Source organism: Condylura cristata, unplaced genomic scaffold (genome assembly GCF_000260355.1).
Source record: "Condylura cristata isolate star-nosed mole 26May11 unplaced genomic scaffold, ConCri1.0 scaffold00015, whole genome shotgun sequence".
NCBI classification, from domain to species: domain Eukaryota; kingdom Metazoa; phylum Chordata; class Mammalia; order Eulipotyphla; family Talpidae; genus Condylura; species Condylura cristata.
The window spans coordinates 41555792-41577684 of record NW_004567116.1 but is presented as its reverse complement, the minus strand read 5'-3'; the positions used below and the strand labels follow the sequence as shown (position 1 = coordinate 41577684).

Sequence of the window (21893 nt, the reverse complement as noted above, 5' to 3'; positions counted from 1 at the left end):
ACAAACTAATTGACTTTGATTTGTAATAACAGAATTTATTCTAAAATGAAGCAGAAGAAAAGAGAACTGAAAGCAATCATGGTATTGTCTGTGGGACAGTATCAAACAGTCTCAACAAAATGTATCTGACATCTTAGAAGAAGGATGGAGCCCAAAATGTAAGAAATAATGGCTCATAATTCCCATATTGATCAAAATGATAAATTCACAGATTTAATACTTTGAACAAATCTAAAGGAGAACAAACAAAAATACTTAGACAGTGGCCCTGTGGGATGCAGAGGATTTCTCACCCTATAGACATGTGATGCTGTCTTGCTAGCCTGACATCCAGTGTCACTCTGACCCCCAACTACCAGTAGGGGTAATCCCTCTAGGCGCCCTATCAGATAGGAGGAAGAACCTGGGGATTAGACAGTGTGGGGTGATTGTGTAACCAGTTTCTAATGAAGATTGACATCTGTTCTGTGGGGACAAAGTGGAGATCTTAGAAAGCAAGAGTGGCAGAAATGAGGCAAAGTGGTTCAACTTAAACAGCAAAATGGGTGTTCCTCCTGACACTCAGTGCACATTACTGCTATATTGGCAAGGCCAAGCATACCCAGGGAGGGAAATCAAGATCCTGAGCACAGCACCCTTGCTTCACCACCAGTTCAACTTTGTGGATCTTGTGGATAGGAAAATCACTGGGATGGAGTAGAGATATACTGAATCAGGACAGCAGGTAGAGTCTCCAAAAGTTCAGGGAAAATTACCCCCAATGTAAATTTCCCAGAGCTGATGATCTCATCCCGGAAACATGGATTGATGGTCCCAAAGACACATCAGTGGAAGATGCTCTAGAGAAAACTTGTTCCCTGTCTGAGGACATTGGATAAAGAGCTAGAAGATTAGGAGACATAATAAAGTTTATTTATTATCTTTTTTTTTTTTTTTAGTTTATTGGTATTTTTGATTGAGTCTGGGGAAAGCAACTTCTCCTGTCTTTGTCTTAGCTTTGAAAGCATGGTCACCTCTTCTTCAGACACCAATAGAATCATGCATCTTCTAAAAAATAAAGTACCAAGACATGACCATTTTCTGAAAACCAGTAACAGAGAATTTTAAATGCAGCCAAAGGAAAATGACATATATAGAGGAACAAAGAAAACATGTCAAAAACCATGCAAATTAGGAGATAATGAAATAATATAAAAGTACTGAATGAAAAAACTATTAGCATACACTATGTTTCCAGGAAAATATCCTTTGAAAATGGGGATTACATAAAAACCTTTTAAGACAGGTCATGCCAGAGAATGCTTTACTAGTTAACCTGTATTGCAATAAACATCTTCAGATGGAAGGAAAGTGAATCAGGTGGAAGCTGGGATCTAGACAAAAAAATAACAAGTTCAAGAAATGATAAATATGTGAGTAAATATAAAATAAGTTTTCCTTAACTATAAAAATATTCTTAAACAGTTGACAATTGACTGTTTAAAACAAAAATGATAATATACTGTAAGCTTTTTAAAAATGTATGAGAAATTTAGTGTTAAGGATGAGAGCAGATAAATAGTAGAGTTTGTTGTGAGTTAAGTGTTCACATTTTATGTGTGAAGTAGGATATTATTTGATGGTACACTATATTGAATAATGTGGGCCCTCCTTGGTGGTCAGTGGGTTAAAGCACAGCACTATGAAGCTGTTGCAGCCACTGCAGCATGAGTTCAATCCCCAGACGGGATTGATCCACATGGTATGGCAGATTTTTGACCTACCCATTGCTCCTCTTAGCAGTGTATTTCATTGGATCTGTCTGTTCTGCTTCCCACTCTGTGTCTGGTGAATCCTCCTCACCTCCCTGCACCTCTCACCTGTAACCCAATTTTGTATGTATAAACAAATCTTTAATTAAAAAAAAGCATATTGTAAAACCTAGCGTAAACACTAAAAATTAGCCACGTGTAGTGGATCTAGAATAACCTTATTTCATTGTAACATTGATGATAAAAAAACAATCTCTGCCCATGTTCAGGGAGCTGGTTTTATTGTACATCATTGTACATTTTCCTGAAACCTATCAACAGTGTTAAGTGAGGTCTTACTAGCCAATAGTAAATATTAAATGAATAGTGAATATTAAATTGCTGAAGTATTCTCGGTTAATCCAAGGGAAGACAGAAAAAGGGGAGAGAAATTAACAAAGAAATGTTGGAATTTGTAGAAAACAAAATGGTAAGGTTACTGATTTAAGTCCAATTGTATCAATAATTGAATTAGATGTAAATGGTTTTAGTTAGGATTTAGCTTTTATATAAAGAGCCAGATATTAAAGAATATTTTAGGCCTTGTGGTCAGTGCACTTTCTGTTGAAATTGCTCAGTTCTGTCAATGTAACATGAAAGTAACCATAGACATTACATAATAAATTAACGTGTTCCAGTAAAAATTTATTTGTATAGACATTAAAATTTGAATTTTATGTAATTTCCATGTGTTATAAAGTACTTGTTTTCCTTTTGATTGTTTTTGAACTCCTAATCCTTTAAAATTGTAAAACCGTTTTTAGTTTGCAGACTGTACAAAACAGGTAACAGACTAATTTGCCTTGTGAGAGCTAGTTTGCAAAATTTTAGCCTAAATTATTGCTATTTATTCATTTGTAATCATTTAATTGGGTTAGGAGAAGTTCATACTCATGGAAAATTTTTTGTTAAGACCAAATCAATTCATTGAACTAGTCTTTAGTGATGCATTTTATATGCTTGGCACTGTCCTAGGTGCTGAAGACACAGGCCCTCAAATGTGGGATACAGGTGCTCAAACAGGTATTTGTGATACAGGGAGTGGATAAATAGAATCATTTTAGGATATCCAGTAAGGACACTTACTCATGATTAGATGGTCTAAAGGAATGATTTCCTTCAAACAATCTAGAGCATGAGTCCAAGTGGTACAAGGATACAGAGCTCATAAACATACACTAAGGCCTGTAGGTCAGAAACTGCATGGAATGTTTGGGAATTCCAAGAAATTCAGTGTGGTGTATTTGTTACTCTACAAAACTAGTAACTCATCACTCTTGAGTTGTATGTGAGAAAAACTTAAATTCTAATTTGTGATTCCACTCCCATAAAGTTTTCTGTTACTTTACTGTAACCATAATCACCAGACAATAAATATTTACATTGAAGCAGTGGAATAGATGATGCCAAGGAATGAAAGGGACGAAAAATCAAGTCTTCAGACAGAATCAACTTTCAAGGAGAGCGCAGGAGTGGAGGACCTCCAAAAAGGGGCAAAGAAGTAAGGAGAAATCAAAAAAATGGTGTCACAGGATGGTGACCATTGTATTATGTGATCACCATTTGTTACATGCTGCCAAGTTAAGACAAAGAACTCATTTAATTTAACTAATGGAAGTTTAGTCTAACTGATGGTGCATTTGGAGCAAATGGGAAAGGTGAGAAAATGAAGACTGTGTGCCTAGAACTCTGTTTTCAGAGGGCTGGGGAAGAGAGTGTGTAAGTTGGAGGGGACTTTATCATACTCTTAGCATAATAGTTTCATGTTGATTTGCAAAAGAAATTTTCACAGTTCCTATGCTTGCTCTTGTCTTCTTGTTTGAGGGCAGCAACAATTTTAAAATCCACTATAAATCACATGTAAATGAAAATATTTACAAATTTCTTATTTTATGGCTTTTGACAATAGTAAACCACTCTTTCTAGGAACATTTGTTTTCCTTTAAAATGTAGGCGCTTAAGCCAACAGTTGTCTTCTTTTCAAGTAGATTTTATTTTATGCATAAACTAAACTGAAATATTGGTACTCTTAGCCCACAGGAAGAGTAAGGGGTAGGTTGGGGATGTTTTCATCATAACTGAACAGTCTTCATAGAACATTTTCAAAGCCATTAAGATCTTAGTTATTTGAACCTTTAGGAAGAAGGACTCTTTAAACTGCGATATATGTATGCCTTTTGGGTTGTCTGTAAATTCTTTGAATATATTTGCAGAACTTTTTGTTTACATTTTTCTTAGGATGTCCATAGCTTTCATTTCAAAACAAAGAGATTGTCTCATGTTGGATTTCCCAAGAAGCAGACCCTGAGACAAAATGTGAGTGTAAATAGTTTATTTGAAAAATGCTGCCAGGAAACACTCTTGAGGAAGGAGGAAGTGAGACTGGGAAGGGGTAAAAAGGCAATACAGGATGTGTAATCGAGTAGGCTAACCTCTATAAATAGGGCAGAATCCTGTTGAGCTCTGAAAGACAGTGAAAATTAAATCTCAGATTTATCTCAGCCAAGAGTAAAGGAGCCTATTGTTACTGGTTGAGAGTTATTCCCAGGATGGGTTAACTTCCTTGCTCTGTATTCCAGAAAAAAACCTCTAGCAGAGAGTTGGCACAGAGAAGTCACACAGGCACATTGGCCTGCAGTGGAATCTTAAGGGTTGAGAGAATATAGATGAGGTGGTGCCAGCATCAGTTGGAGAGGTAACAAAATATAATTTCATTTCTTGGTTGATTGACTTTGAAACTGTTTAATTAGCTGGAAATTCTAGGACATTAAGGACTGATTTTACTTAAATAATGGTTTTCCTTAAATTCCAGACTTAATCAAATGTTCACATGAACAAATCAATTACTTGAGAAATCTTCACACAGATGTTATTGCTTGTGTTTGACTGATGTTCCATTGGATCACCAACATTTTATTCAGGCACCATGGCTTGCTAATTATTTTTTAATTGTTAGCTGGTTGACCCCTAAGTAAAATCACATTTTGCTTTAAGTGAGTCATGATCACCATCTGGTGGTGAATAATAGTAATTTTGGTTTATATACTGCCTAAAGGTTTATTTCTCATTTATTAATATAAGTAATTTCTGTGAGCCTATTTTGTTATGCTTTCTGCCAAGATTTCAGGAAACTAAAATGACAAAATATGTTCTTGTCTAGTTATCTCTGCTTGTCAAATATTGTTTGGAAGAAGGGTGTGAACTGACACCGGTTAGCAAGGAATGAAGATAAATTTTTGGCCCTCCCTGGTGGCGCAGTGTGTTAAAGCACAGCACAGCACTATGAAGCTGTCGCAGCCACTGCAGCATGCATTCATTCCCCAGCTAGGGAGGTGACCCACATGGCGCAGCAAACCTCTCCAGTCTCGCCCATTGCTCCCCTCAGCAGTGCACTGCGTCACTCTGCCTGTTCTGCTTCCCACTCTGTCTCTGATGAATCCTCTCACCACCACTGCACCTCTGGCCTGTACCCAGTTCTGTATGCATAAATAAATAAGTCTTAAAAAAAAAAGATAAAATTTCACATGCAATCAGAGTTTCCATTTCAGTAAAAATGTCAATATACATTGTTATAAAGCATCAAACTGATATATCTGAAGCCACGGTTTTGAATTAAGGCACTATTCAAGTTTTTCAATACGATGGGATGTATGTGATGAGTATAGAAACCTGTAGATGTCTGTACTCCAGAAGTCACTGGTTAGGTATTTAATTAAACATAAGTACTTCATTATCTACTTCTATGTACAAATGTCCATGGGACCATTCCACCATTCCATTAAAAGAGAAGGCAAGGATGAAAAAAGAGCAAGTAAGTTGTCTTGGATTAGTGATACAGCTGATTGCTCACATAGTGAACCGAAACCCAAAGCTCCTTTGCCATCATTTTGTAACTTTATCCTCCTCATCATTTTCCTATATACTACTTAGATAAGTTTTCTTTTATATCTACAAAATGAACTATTTTTCTAGCTGCCTGTGGAATGTCCTTCCCCTCCCACCATTGTTCTTTACTTTCCTTGTTCCTTCTTTGGTGTTTGCTTTCTTGTGCCTTTATTTTCTGTGTGTGCATGTGCATTTTTTTTTAAGATTTATTTATGCATAAAGAACTGGGGTACAGGCCAGAGATGTGGGGAGTGTGAGGATTCACCAGAGACAGAATGGGGGGCAGAACAAGCAGATTGAGTGAATTACACTCCCAAGGGAAACAGTGGGAGAGACTGGAGAGGCCTGCAATGCCATGTGGGCTACCTCCCTGGCTTGGGAAGCAACTCATGCTGCAGTGGCTGCAGACAGCTTCACAGTGCTGCGCTTCAACCCATTGCGCCACCAGGGAGGGCCCCTCGTTCTGTTAATAATTAATTTTTGTTTTCTCTGAATTATCAGCATTTGGGATACATTTAAAACAACATTTTGGTGAATGTATTTCATTTTCTGCTTTACTTAAAATATTAAAATGGCAAGATAATGTTTCCTATTATTTTGTTTAACATCATCGATTAGATCAGTTCTTATTGGGGAGCTAGGCATTTTACAGTGTGGGCTGTTTTTCGGGGATGTACAACTTCTTTTCTAGGGTAAACATTATCTGAAGGTTGTGTTTTACATTTTGAGTAACAGTGATGTTTTAATTCTAAACTCTTTTTGTCATTATCACATTCCTAAAGAGAAAAAATTAATTCTAAAGTAATTTCCAACAAGAGAAATTAAATACTAGGGAGTACAGTTCTGTCAGATACAGTTAAATTGTGGTAAACCATAAATTATTATTTGTGATTTTTTTTTTTTTGCCCTATCACTGACAACATTTTTTCCCCTCTGGGGGTAAAATTGCCCCTATTGAGAATTATATTGGATTTTGATTTTTTATCATAAATTTTGTGGGAAACAATGTGTGAAATGGAGTGATTGTATCAAAAGGCCTAACCATAACTATGAATTGGAATATAGTGATGATGGTTGCACTCATCTTGAATGTAATTAATGTTGCTGCAGTATACACTTAAAAATGTTTCAATTGGAAAATTTTTGTTGTGTTTTATCACAACTACGAAAGTAGTCATATAACTAAACCCTTTGATTTGTATGCTTTAAATGAGTGAATGGTATGTGTGAAATGCGCTGCAATAAATTTGTTTAAAAGAAAAAGAATTAATTGGGAGGTGTAGTAATAATTTCTCTCTTACCACAGCTAATTTTTTAAAAAACAATACAGTAGTTTGTTTATTTATTTATTTATTTTAAGATTTATTTATTTGTTCATACAGAACTGGGGTACAGGCCAGAGGCTCAGGGGCGGCGAGAGGCTTCATCAGAGACAGAGTGGGGAGCAGAACAGGCAGATCTACGAAGTACACTGCTGAGGGGAGCAGCGGGCAGGTCAGGAGAGGTCTGCCACGCCATGTGGTCACCTCTGGGGCACGCGGGAATCGAACTCATGAGGAAGTGGCTTTAGCTTCTCAGTGCTGTGCATTTACCCGCTGCGCCACCAGGGAGGGCCACAGTAGTTTATTTTTACATCATTTTGTGCCTTTTTCCATTTGGTGGGTTTCACCTCACCAAATCACCCATGTACCATCACCATAGTCCAGTGCACTTCCCCCGCCGTCCCCACTATTTCTGATCCCATTCCCCATCCCCCCCATAAAATATCTCTAGTATATACTTGTTCATTATTATTATTATTTCGCCTGGCCCTTTATACTCCTGCTATGAGTGAAACCATCTGGTGTTTTTCCTTTTCTTTCTGGTTTATTACCACAGCTAATTTTTTTTAACTATAAATCTTTCTTAGTAAGGTAACATAGTTATAATACTGTGTAGGTTACAAGATGAAATTTTCTTATCATGCCCTGCAGCCAAATGCCCTTTGAGCATCTAATGGGTCCTTTTACCCATTCCTACCCTTCTTCTCCACTGGTAACTGCCATTCTGTGTCAGAGTTTAAAAGTTTGCTTTATTTTCCCTTTCTATTCCATATATGAGTGAAATCATGTGTTTTTTCTTCCAACTTCTTTTCCTTAGCATGGTCTCCTCAAGGTTCTTTTATGTTATCCAGATGAATGGCAGTATTTCATTTTTAATGGTTGAGTAGTAGTCCATTTTGGTGTATCTACCACATCTTCATTCATTGACTGTTGGGCAGTTTTCCTATGTTGGTTATTGTGGTGACTGCAATAAACATAGGGGTACATACAGCTTTTCAACCTTTTGTTTTCATATTTTTCGGATAGATGTTTGGAAGTGTGATTATTGGATCTATGATATTTCTGTTTTTAATTTTTAAGAAGCCTCTATACTGTGTTCCATAATGGCTATAACAGTTTAATTCCCATCATGACTAGATAAGGATTCCTTTTTCTCTGTACAACTATTTTTTTAAAAAAAGATCTATTTATTTATACATACAGAACTGGGATGGGGGCCAGATGTGCTAGGGTAGTGAGAGGATTCACCAGCGACAGAGTGGGGAGCAGAAGAGGCAGAGTAACGAAGTACACTGTTGAGGGGAGCAGTGGGCGGGTCAGTAGAGGTCTGCTGTGCCATGTGGCTCACCTCCTGGTCCTGAGATTGAACTCATGCAATAGCTGTGGATAGCTTTATAGTGCTGTGGATTAACCCAGTGTGCCACGAGGGAGGGTCCCCTCACAAACTATAATTTGACTTTTAATTGGTTATTTTTGTTGTTGTTGAATTGTAAAAGTTGTTGGTATGTTTTGGATATTAACCCCTTGTATGCTATTTATGGTTTGCAAATTTCTTCTCCCTTTGTCTTAATGGTGGTTTCTTTCACTTTACAGAAGAAACTTTTTAGTTTAATATAGTTCTATTTGTTTATATTTTCTTTTGTTCCTTTGCTCTTGGCGACAAGTCCACAAAGACATCACGGAGACAGATGTCAAAGAGTTTGTACTTAGGTTTTTCTTCTTTGTATTTTATGGTCTTGGGTCTTTATTCAAGTCTTGAATTCATTTTGAGTTTATTTTAATATATGCTATAAGATAATGGTCTAGTTTCATTGTAGCTGTGTATTTTAGGGGGAGCATTTATTGAAGAAATTTTCTATTTTGGATGTATACTCTTGACTCCTTTGTTATAAATTAGGTGCCCACATATGCGGTTTTATTTCTGGGATTTCAAGTTGGATCCATGTGCCTGCTTTTATTGTACTATTATACTACTTTGATTACTGTTGCTTTATAATATAATTTGAAGTCAAGGAGCCTTTTTGTTCTTTTTTTCTCAGGATTATTTTAGCTATCGAAGGTCTTTTGTGGTTCCATACAGATTTTAGGATATTCTATTTCTGTGAAGAATGCTGTTGGGATTTTAATAGGGATTGCTTTGAATCTGTATGTTGCTTTAGATAAAAAGACCATTTTGACAATATTGATCCCTCTGATTCCTAAGCAAAGAATGTCTTCCCATTTTTTTTTAAAGATTTATTTATTTATTTATTCATATACAACTGGGGTACAGGCCAGAGACGCGGAGGGTGAGAGGATTCACCAGAGACAGAGAGGGGAGCAGAACAGGCAGTTCAGCGGAATACACTGCTGAGGGGAGCAGCGGGCGGGTCAGGAGAGGTCTGCTTCGCCATGTGGAGTTCCTCCGGGGCAGGCGGAATCGAACTCATGCTGAAGTGGCTTAAACTTCTTAGTGCTGTGCTTTAACCCACTGCGCCACCAGGGAGGACCTCTGTCTTCCCATTTTTTTAAAAAGTTTTTTTTTTTTCCATACAAAAAATGAGGTATAGGCCAGAGGTGCAGGGAGTGAGGGGCTGGGAATTTGTGAGAGGATTCATCAGAGACAGAATGGAGAACAGAACAGGTGGATCCATGAAATACACTGCAGAGGGGAGTAGCAGGGAAAACATGAGAGGTCTGCTGCGTCATGTGGGTCAGCCCCCCCCTGCCTGGGGATTGAACTCTTGCTGCAGCAGCTTGTGCTCATAGTCCTGCATTTTAACCTCTTTGTGCCATGAGGGAGCCCCAGTATCTTTCATTTTTATGTGTGTTCTTTGGTTTCATTTAACACCCATTTTATAATTTTCAGTGTGCAGGTCCTTCACATCCCTGGCTAAATTTATTCCTAGGTATTTTATGCCTTTTGCTCTTGCTACAACCGCTAGCTGGATTTCATTTAGAAATGTAGTGTATAGGGAGGAGCAATCCAAGATCAAATTCTAGCTACAGAACTGGGTAGAACCAGTTACTTAAGTCGTAAATTAGGTATTCTGCCCTATTCCTGAATCCCTTTGATATTTTAGGAAATATTAGAAAGTGCCCTGGCTTGGAATGCCAGAAGGTTTGGCCCTTGCATAATTCTGTCTGATCTTGGGCAATGCACATTACATTTTAAGTGTTAAGTTTTCTATCCTTTTGGATCTTTGTTTTCAATTCAAAAGTTTTAGTTTTTGTGACTGTTGTCACTTTAGTGCAAATATCTAGATTTAATATCTAGATCTAGATATTGAGTATGTGAGCTGGAAGACTTGACCTCATCTGTTGCAACTCCTTCATTTATGGATGAGAAACATTAAGTGTGGACTTTAAAGTGAAATGCAAACATTTGAAACTTTGAAGCTATGAAAAATGGAGGAGTGGTACAAATAGATTTACTTGATTATATTATTAATACCTGTGTGTAGTGATACCTTTAACATAATTATGAACTATGTAACTAAATGGAATGCTGTGGATTTTGCTTTTAAAAAATGAACAAATTTATTGGGGCCTTTTCCCCTTCATTGACTTTGTTGGCTGCTGCTTTATGGTGATTTATTAGAGAACCTGATGATTATACTTCATGTAAAATGTTTCTATTAAATTTTTATAATTAGATTTACTAGTGTTTCAACTTTTTTTTACTAGGCTTGAAATTATTAAGAAGTGTTGGGAGGCAATTCCCTAGTAATCCTTAACTATTTTCACATCACTGTTTCTTTTTAAATTTGTTTTTAGTCTTATCTTTCTTCTACCTCCTCCATACCCCTACCCTCAGGATTATTAAACTGAGTAGAGAGGAGAGAAGGGAACTAGGATGATCCGATCAGAGTTTGATGCTAGAAGCTTTTGCCTCTAGAACATCAGATTTTTTCTGCCAGGACATTAAAGACTGCTGTGAGGATGGCTCACATCATCTTACCTGTTGTTTGATTTTTTTTTGTTGAAGTTTTTGACTGTTTCTTATCAGTTGAAAAATATTAAATGTTAAGAGCTACTAGTGTTCATAAAAGTCAACAGCTTTTCATTTCTGCTTCTGTAACAAAAGCAAATAAATTTGAAGTTAACTATACTTGTGATTTTTTTTTTGCAATATATACGATTACCTTCTGCAAATCACTGTGTTGTAAAATTGAAACGAGTGTGTTATATCTCAAAATTTATTTAGTAAACTGGAAGTTATAAATTTTAGGTTTAAATATGTTGGCTCCACATGATCCAGTACAGTAACCCTAGTCATTGGTGGCTCTTGAGCATTTAAAGTATGGCTAATATGAATTGGTATGTGCTGCATGTGTAAATGCACAGTCTATTTTGAATCTTTAGTTAAAGATATAAAATACCTGAAATTTAACTACCATTGGGGGGTATATATTATTATTAAAAGCATATAAATTAATTTTGACTATTATTTATGAATAGACTGCTAGAAATTTTAAAGATATGGCTCATATTTTAATTGGATGATATTGTGTGGAAGCCAGTGGTGCTGTTAATGAGGAAATCAAGTAATAGATACCTGTTTAACAAGCTTAAATCAACAAAAGACTTATCAGTCAGTAAAAGCTTCAATAAATCCTGAGCTTAACCTTTCTTAAAATTGTGCATTATCCTAGTATATTTGATTATGGAACCTTTTTAGGTAGTTTGCAGGTAAAATTTCTCATAAGTTACTAGTAGTATTTGGTATTTAGGAAATTTGCTAAATTTGACAGGTGTACACATTTTCTATTTCCCTCGGGTCTAATTAATATAGTTAAACATACCCAAAGGCTATTTGGAAGAACTCTGATTTTTTTTTACAATAACATAAAAGGACTTGAGGGAAGATAATAGCAATCTTCAGATGTTTGAATGGTCCAGTAGAAGAATTGAAAATGTACTGTCTTTGGATCTAGAGAACATGGAAGGAAGTGTGTAGAAAGGCAGATTTTGACTTTATAAAAATGGTAATTTTTATAATATTAGAACTTTGGAAGATAAGTACATTTCCATCCCCAAAGGTCATTAAACCAAATCCATAGGGATACTATAAAGGAGTTTTAGCACATTAGATGTGGGATAAATTACAAGAATGGTTTTCTGAAACAGTTTGAAAACCATTAGTGGCTTCGTTTCTGGGATACTGATGAATTTGGAACTTATATTTCTTGTTTGTTTCTTTTTTAAAGGTTGTGCTGATTTTATTTTACACTAGCAGCAGGCACAAAGCAATTCTTTTTCTCTTTCAAAGATTTTAATTTTATTTATTTATACATACAAAAGCTGTGGTATAAGCCAGAGGTACAGGCATGAGAGGATTCACCAGAGTGGGGAGCAGAACAGGTGGATTGACTGACTGAAATACACTGCTGAGGGAAGCAGCTGGTGGGACAGGAGAGGTCTGCTGCACCAGGTAGGTCAGCTTTCTGGCCAGGGAATGAACTCCTGCTGCAGTGGCTTCTGATAGCTTCAAGTGCTGAGACAACCCCTTGCTCCATCAGGGAGGACCACAAAGCAATTCTCAATAAAGTTCACAATTAGTTTCACTCAGAATATTTTTTTTGTTATAATAAAAACTATAATAAATAATAGTTTATTTTTACATCATTTTGTGCCTTTCCATCTCAGCTGTAATCCCCGTGGACTTCCCATCACCAGTTCACCCATGTGCCATCACCATAGTCCTATGCACTCCCCCCTGCCCCATTTTTGATCCCATTCCCCACTTCATCCCCATAAAATGTCTGTGGTATGTAGTTGTTCATTATTTCTTACCGCCCACCACCCCAATCCTTTATGCTCCTCTTTGAATAAAACCATCCAGTATTTTTCTTTTTCTTTCTGGCTTATTTCACTAAGCATGATCCCTTCCAGCTCCATCCATGTTGCTGCAAAAGGCATGTGTTTATCTTCACTCAGAGTATTTTTAATAATGCACATTAAAATATTCATCTTACTGAACCTCCCTGGTGGCTCAAAGGGTTAATTAAGCACGGTACTGTGAAGCAGTTGATAACCACTACAGCGTGAGTTTGACCCCTGAGTTGGGGGGTGACCCACATGGCATGGCAGACTTCTTTTAACCTGCCCACTGCTCCCCTCAGCAGTGTATTTCAGTTGATCTGCCTGTTCTGTTCCCCACTCTGTCTCTGGTGAATCCTCTCACCCCAGCAACTCTGGCCTGTACCCCAGTTCTTGTATGCATAAGTAAATAAATCTTTAAAAAAATTATCTTATTAACTTCTTTAATCCAAATATAGTTTGGAAAACAGCATTTAGAAAACAAAAGCCAATGTAAATAGATCAAAATAACGAGTAGTACAGGTTTCATGTGTCTCTGGTTTTATAGTTTTCTTACAGCATCATTAATGTTGGAAATTTGTTCCTTCAGCTGTTCCATTGCTGTGATTTAAGAAATTGTCTTTTCCTCTTTTCACTTTCTGGATCCATCCAGTACTCTTTTAATATCAATTAAGATGTTCCTTTGAATTCCTTATGCCATAGCATAAGTGTGACATTTCCCAGTGTGAAACAAGTTCATCTCTGCTGCTGCTCTGTTTAGAGAGTGAGTGGTCTCTTGCAGGTCCACCAGTCTTTTGCTTCTTTAACAGGTTTTTCTGGGGTAAGCTACTTTTTTTTCTCTAACTTTTTGTCAGTTTCACTGTCAGAAATCTGCCAGAGGAACTTGAAAAAAACAGGTTCCTTTGATTTAGGCATTGCTCCATTCTTGCAGCCAGCTTTCAGCTCTCACACAACTCTTGATTTCTAATTCTATGAATTTATATCTTGGTTCTGTATAATGCCAGAAAAGTTGAACACAAGGACAGAGATTTCATATACATTCTCTTCCCCCTATATATGTCCAACCACCTTCACTATCAATATCCTGTACCACTCTAGTGTTTTTAATACAGTTGTTGAACTTATGTGGATACATCAGTATCCCCTGTAGGCCAGCTTACATTAGAGTTCAGTTTTGTCTGATGGTGTTTTGAAAGAACACACAAGTGTTTCTGTTCATCTTAAAGAAAATGGTTTTTAGTTCAGAAGCATAAAAAAAGCTAAATTGACACTTAAAAATGTATTCAGAGTTTGGGAAAGTTCTTTTTTTATAATATTAATTGTTTACAAATGTCTTATTTTGCTGGCTAACAGTATTTTTTTCTTCCTTTTAAGTACCAAAAGAATTAGTGGAACTCCATTTGAAGTTGATGAGGAAGATTGGCAAATCTGTTACAGCAGATAGATGGGAAAAATATTTAATCAAGGTAAATATTTGTGAATTCTATTTTGAAATATTACTGGCATTGTTTCATACACATGCAAGTCTGACTTTAAGAAATGACTCAGAAATGCATATAACTACTGTGTGTTTTTTTTTTTTTTTTTTGCTGAGACTAACAACTCTGAAAGTTAGCTTTCAGATGTTATGTGTTTTTTGTGCCTAACACCGTGTTTAGGATTTTTCATGTCTTCTCTCATTTAATACTTAAACTTTGATCAACTCAAAACTCAAGTAAGATATAGATAAAGCCCAAGAAAACTGTCATTTTTCCATTGCGATTACAATTTGCATAGAAAGAACCAGAAATTTTCTTACTTAAAAAGTAAAATGTCCAAAGGATGCTAAGGGACTCTTTTAAGTTATCAGTAAAGCCAAAGCTACCTTTTTATGTATGTAATAAAAAAAATGGCAGCTTTAGGGTAAACCATGTTAAAGGAAATCCGGATTTATTCAGGAAAAATTCTATGGAAGTGCACGCAGACTTTGAGAACTACACAAATTTTGGAAGCCTGATTCAATGTGTATACCCCATAATGTCTGTTAAGGTATTTTGAATTCTGTAACATTCCAAAATATTAGGTTATAATTAGGTGATTGAAATACAATGTGATTTCCTTATCTTTAAAAAAAAAATTCTATATTCACGTATTTTCATCTGTCTTTTTATTGGGGTGAAAGGGTGTATATATTACACAACTATTAAAAAAGGAGCCTTTTGGAACATGAGTTGCTTGTTTTTATTACAAAAATCACATGTGCTTTTGCACACTCCAGATTAAGTGACATAAAACAATATTTTAATTGGTGGACTGATTTTCTGGGTCAGGAATTTAATAGGGTCACTTTCACAATATTTTGTGATTGAAGGTTCACAGTTCTGCTCACATTCAAGGAGAGGAAATGCAAGTCCCAAACTCTCAATGGTTGAAGTGTTTTAAAACTTTTTATTTAATGAAGACATTTTAACCCAATATGAATATATTCCAGTATCATTTGCAGGAGTTCAAAGCACTGCAAGTTGACTATGCATTTCAAAGTTGATGCTGAGGAATTTTCTAGAAGCCTGATTAGCTAATGTTTAATTAAGTCTCTAAAATATATTAAACTGTGATTGATAAATGAGCAAATTTTTAACTATTCAAAGTGCTATTTAAAATACCAGTGCAATTGCTGTTTTGACTTTAAACAGTATTAATGATTAAGCATGGAGGTTCTGGAGCCTAAAAAGAGAGGCTAGAATTTTAGGACATTGGTTTTAACATTTAAGATTAGAGTCGAGTCCCTTGCAAATCAATCTGTATATTAAAGTGGGTAGTTTTGTTGTCATTGTTGTTGTTTTACATTTTATGAGACCTCAGGTAGAAATATCTTATATACTAATCTCAGCTTATTAAGCCTTAGGACCATGGATAAGCTGCTTTGCTCCCTTATATCTAAGTTTCTTTATAAAATGTGAGAAATTGGATAAGATTACTTTATAAACGTTTTTAGTTTGGTCATAACTACAAGTTTTTGCTCAATTTTTAAAAACTCGTATTTGTTAAAATAGCATAAAATTTGCAGCTGAAAGTATATAATTCAGTGGTTTTAGTATCTTAAAAATATCATTCCACTATCTAAAGCAGGTTTATACCCAAAGGAACCCAATACCTGTTAGCAGCTGCACCTGATTCCCTGGGTCCTTCGCAGCATCTATTTTATTTTCTAATAATGGAGTTGCCTGTTCTGGATGTTTTTTATTACTAGAATCATGTGATATATGAACCACTATGTCTGACAAGTCCCTTCATCTAGCATGTTCAAGGTTCATCCATATTGTATCATGTGTCAATACTTTTGTTTCTTGAAATAATTTCAAATTTACAGAAAATTTAGGTTAAAGAGTACAGATTATACACTTTACTTAGATTTACCTATTGTTAATATTTTGCTTATTTTTTTCATTTTTTTTTCTATTTTCCTTTCAACCTTTTTTATCTTAACCTTGAAAGTAAGTTGCAGTCATCATGGCCCTTACACTCTAAAACAATCCAGTGAGCATTTTCCAGTAAAAAAGGCAATTTCTTTATATGAAATTTAATTTTATGCATCCACTTGACTGACCATGCAGTGACTAGATAGTACTTTGTTCCTTTTTATGCTTGAATGATACTGTATGAATACTGCTACTTATGCATTAATCGATTTATGTTATTGGACTCTTCCAATTTTTATCTTACTGTGGATAGCGCTGTTATAAACATTTTAGAACAGTGTTTTGAATAGACATGACTTTATTGCTTTTGTATATATGTCTGGAGTAGAATTGCTGCATCATACAGTAATACCCTGTTTAGCTTAATGAGAAGATACCAGTTTATTTTCCAAAGTGATTACATCATATTATATTCCTGTTATTTCCATCATTTATATTTCAGCTTTCCCACATGCCATCTCACCAGTATTTATTAATGATTGATTGATTGGTTTAACCATCTGAGTGTGTGTTAAGTATTACCTCATTGTAGTTTTGATTTGTGTTTCCTTTGTTTCAGTGGTGTTAAATATTGTTTTCATGCATTTGTTGACCTTTGTAGTTCTTCTTCGCAGAGGTATTCATACTCCTGTTCATTTTCTAGTTGGTCGGTTGATTTTTGTTGTTGAGTTTTAAGAGTTCTTTATATATTTTGGAATTACATTCTTAGTAGACATGGCTTACAGATATTTTCTCTTGGATATTATTTTTCTATGTAATGTTCTTGAATGTAAGTTATTTTTTTAATTAAATTTTTATTTATTACATCATTCTTCATTTTGTGCATTTTTTATCTTGGTTGTAATCTTCCTGGACGTCCCACTACTAATTTACCCATGTACCATCACCATAGTCCTATGCACTCTTCCCACCCTGGTTTTGATCCCACTTCCCTTTCCATCCCATAACATGTCTCTGATTTAAAATTGTTCATTGTTTCCATTTTTACATTATTACATTTGCTTCTCTCTCTCTTATCCTCCATCCCCCAATCCCTTACACTCCTGTTGCCTGCTGTGAGTGAAACCATACACTATTTTTATTTTTCTTTCTGGCTGATTTATTGAGCATGGTCCCTCCCAGCTCCATCCATGTTGCTGCAAAAGGCATGACTTTATCTTTTTTAATTGCTGAGTAATATTCCATTGTGTATATGTGCTATATCCTTTTAATCCAATAATCTATTTTTGGGCATTTGGGTTGATTCCACATCTTCCCTATTGTAAATAGAGCAGCAATAAACATAGGGGTGCAGGTGTTCTTTTGAATCAGTGTTTTTGTATCCTTTGGATAGACACCTAGAGTGGGATTGCTGGGTCATATGGAAGCTCTATTTTTAGCAGTTTGAGAGACCTCCAAACAGTTTTCCATAGTGGTTAGACCAGTTTGCATTCTGATCAGCAGTGTAGGAGAGTTCATTTTCGCCCACATCCTCACCAACATTTGTTGTTGTTAGCTCTTTTTGGTGAATTTTGAAATTGTTAATTTTAAGATTTTGATTATTTGGCATTACTTGCATACCTGTGGGTTTGAGGTTTAGGTTACCAGTTTCTACAAAAATGTCAGGTAGGAGTTAGAATTTCAGTTTTGGGTAATTTGTAGATAAATTTGGGGAGTATTGACTTTTTTTTTAAGATTTATATATAGAAGAACTGGGGAGCAGATCAGAGGCATGGGGTGGGGAGTGAGAGGATTCATCAGAGACAGAGTGGGTAGCAGAACAGGTAGATTTACTGAAATACACTGTTGGGGGAGCAGTGGGTGGGTCAGGAGAGGTCTGCTGCATTTGTTGTTGCTAGTTGTTTTAAGATGTGCCATTCTCGATTTCATTCATAGCAGGAGTATAATGGACCAGGTGAGAAAATTATAATAATAATGAACAGTTATATATCAGAGATAATTTACGGGGGTGAAGTGCGGAATGGGATCAAAAAACAGTGGGGGGAGGGAAATGCACTGGACTTTGGTGATGGCACATGGATGATTTGGTGATGGGAAGCCCAAGGGGATTACAACTGAGATGGAAAAATGCAGAAAATGATGTAAAAATAAACTATTATATTTATTTAAAAGAAAAAAAATGTGCTGTTCTCACTGGTGTGAGGTGGCATTGCATTGTGGTTTTGATTTTCATTTCCCTTATTACAAGTGATGCTGAACATTTTTTCACATGCCTGTTGGCCGTCTGTATATCCTCTTTGGAGAAGTGTCATTTTATTTCTTCTGCCCATTTTTTGATAGGGTTGTTCACTTTATTTTTGGTGAGTTTTATCAGCTCTTTGTATATCTTTGTGATCGGTCCTTTGTCAGTAGTATTATGTGCAAGTATTTTCTCCCAATCAGTGGGGTTTCTCTTTGTTCACATAGTGTCTCTTTTATTGTACAGAAGCTCTTTACCTTGATATATATAGTACGAGTTGTTTATCCTTTCGTTCACTATCCTTGCCTTAAGTGATGTGTCTTTAAAGATGTTACTGAGGTGTACATTGTATAGTGTTTCACCCACCTTTTCTTCCAGATATTTTTATGGTTTCAGGTATTTGTCTAGTTTTTTAATCCACTCTTAAGTTTTGTACATGGTGTGACGTAGTTAGTGATCTAGCTTCATTTTTTTTTTTTTAAGATTGATTTATTTATTCATACAAAACTGGGTACAGGCCAGAGGCTGAGGGGTGGCAAGAGGCTTCACCAGAGACAGTGGGGAGCAGAACAGGTAGATCTATGAAGTACACTGCTGAGGGGAGCAGCGGGCGGGTCAGGAGAGGTCTGCCACGCCATGTGGTCACCTCCGGGGCAGGCGGGAATCGAACTCATGCGGAAGTGGCTTTATCTTTCTCAGTGCTGTGCTTTAACCTGCTGTGCCACCAGGGCGGGCCCTAGCTTCATTTTTTTACACATAGCAGTCCAGTTTTCCCAGCACCATTTGTTGAACAAACTTTCTTTGTTCCATTGCATATTCTTTGCTCCTTTGTCAAAAATTAGCTGTCCATAAGCCTGTGGCTTTATATCTGAGTTTTCTGCTCATATCCTCTGGTCTGTTTATCTGTTCTTGTTCCGGTACCACGCAGTTTTGATTATTATGGCTTTGTAGTGTAACTTGAAGTCTGGTAGTGTGATGCCTCCAGTCTTTTGTTTAGTCAGCAGAGTTTTGGCTATTGAGGTTTTTTGTGGTTCCATATGAATATCATCTATTCTATGAAGAATATCATTGAGATTTTTATTAGCATAAACATGTATATCACTGCACCATGTGGGTCAGCTCCCTGGTGTGGTATTAAACTGGCAGCATATAGCTTCATAGTGCTGAGACTTAACCCCTTGTGCCGCCAGGGAGGCCCCGAGTACTGACTTATTAGTATTCTGATTTATGAATGTCTTTCAGATATTTATATCCTTAATTCCTTTCAAACTGTTTTTATGATTGATGTATCCTTTTGTTATTTTTTTTTATTCAGTTTATTCTTTGGTATTTTTTTTAATCGGGTTGAGGAAATTCTCTTCTTTTTCTAGCTTATTTTGTTTTTGTTTTAATCATAAATGACATTTGATTTTGAGCAATGTTTTTTCTCTATCTGTTTAGATAACCACATGGATTTGTCCTTCATTAATTTGTTGATTAATTTTCATGTGTTGAGGTTAGGCAATCCTATAATCAACCCCACTTGTTCATAGTTTATAATCCTTATATGTTGCTAGATTTGGTTTGTTAATGAATTTTTGTTTCTATATTCTTTTTTTTTTCTTTTATGTTTAAAGAGCAGGTTTATTTGGGAAAAGGACAGAGGAGTAAAGGACACTTGCATAGGCACAAGCAGGCATGAAGATCTGTCCTTAAAAGGGACAGGTTTGCTGAGAGAAGCCTTCATGGTAGCAGGCAGGAGACATTAGGAGAGCAGCTTCCACTGAGGGAGGTCAGTGCAGAGAAGTCCTGGCATGGTGTAGATCATGGACAGGCAGGAGGCTGCTGTCCTACAGAGGGAGATAGTGGGTAGAAAGAAGCACCTGCATAGTCAAAGGTGGGCAGAGAACTGCTGCCTTGTTTATATTTCTTAAAGAATATTGGTCTGTTGTGCTATTTTCTTGAGATCTCTTTGGCTTTGATATCTGAGTAATATGAACTTTATGGAATTACCTAGGAAGTATTTCCTTTTGTGTGTGTGTGTGTGTGTGTGTGTGTTTGTGAACTGTTATTGTTAATTCTGTTTATTGGAGATTGCAGATAAATATCTTTTATTTTTATTATTTATTTATTTATTTTATTTTTAAAGATTTATTTACTCATGTGTACAGAATTGGAGTACAGGTCAGAGAGCAGAGGATCCACCAGAGACAGAGTGAAGACCAGCTCAGGCTCTGAAATACAGTGTATTCCACTGAAATATAGCACTGAGGGGAGCAGTTGGCAGGCCAGGAGAGGTCTGCCATACCATGAGGGTCACCTCTCTGGCTGGGAATCGAACTCATGTTGTAGTGGCTGTGATAGCCTCACAGTGTTGTGCTTTAACCCGTTGTGCCACCAGGACAGGCCCAGTATCTTTTATTCTTTAACCTTTGGCCTATTTATTTATTTATCTATTTGCTATAAGTTTCTTTGATTACTAACCTTGTTATTCAGTTCTATTCAGATTTGTATTTTTCTTGAGTCAGTTTTAGTAGCTTGTGTCTTTCTAGGAAGTGTCCATTTTATCTGACTTATCTAGTTTATTGGTACATCATAGTTTAAAATATTCACTTCTGCTTTCTGTTTATAGAAGCAGTAGTAAGAAGTTGTATATAGAAGTCAGTGGTAATAGCCCCTCTTTTCTCATTTTACTAACTTGAGTATTATGGTTTCTCTCCCCCTCCTCCCCCCCTTGGTCAGTCTTAGCTAGAATTTGTCAAACTTGTCTACTCTTTTTAAAAATCAAATTTTGTTTCATGGAATTGCTATTTATTTTTCTTTTTAGTATTTCTTTTCACTTGCTTTGGGTTTAGTTTTTTTCTTATCTAGTATTTGTAAAAAGGTAGAAGTTTAGGTTACTGATTTCAGATCATCCTTTTCTTAAATGTAGACATTATCAACTATTACATTACATCTCTTTCCAGCTTCAGCTTCATCCCATAAATCAGTGTGCATTTTTTTATTCATTTCAAAGTATTTTCTCTTTTCCCGTGTGATTTTTCTTTCACCCGTTAGTATATATATGTTTTTATTTTCATGTATTTGTGAATTTCCCCATTCTTTTCCTGTTGATTTTTAATTTGTATCGTGGAGGAGAACATACATATTTTTTATATCCAAAAGGGCAGGATTATTAAAAAAAGAGAAGAATAAAGGGTACCTCCACAGACACAAGTAGGCAGAAAAAGTTGCTCCTGAAAGGGAGGTTTGTGAAATCACAGGTGGACAGAAGGGTTGATGCCAGAACATACTTCTTATGATTTTGACCCCATTAATTTTGTTGCATTGTCTTATGACCTCATCTAACATGTATAAATTTCTTCTTCAATATTAACATATATTTTTTCTATTTAAATACTTTATCAAGATTTACTAATATATTTACATTTATTTAATGAAATCACTATATTTCACTCAACCCAGGAGAGAAGGAGCA

The 21893-nt window shown here is 36.0% G+C and overlaps 1 protein-coding gene across 1 annotated transcript in view; it reads left to right on the top strand.

Moving 5' to 3' along the window:
• Positions 1-21893, top strand: part of RSF1 (remodeling and spacing factor 1) — a 122213-nt gene that overhangs the window by 20078 nt on the left and 80242 nt on the right. The window contains exon 2 of the mRNA XM_004683235.2: positions 14174-14265. Coding sequence (XP_004683292.1) covers positions 14209-14265 — 57 coding nt within the window. The 5' untranslated portion in view covers positions 14174-14208. The remainder of the gene's footprint in view (positions 1-14173; positions 14266-21893) is intronic.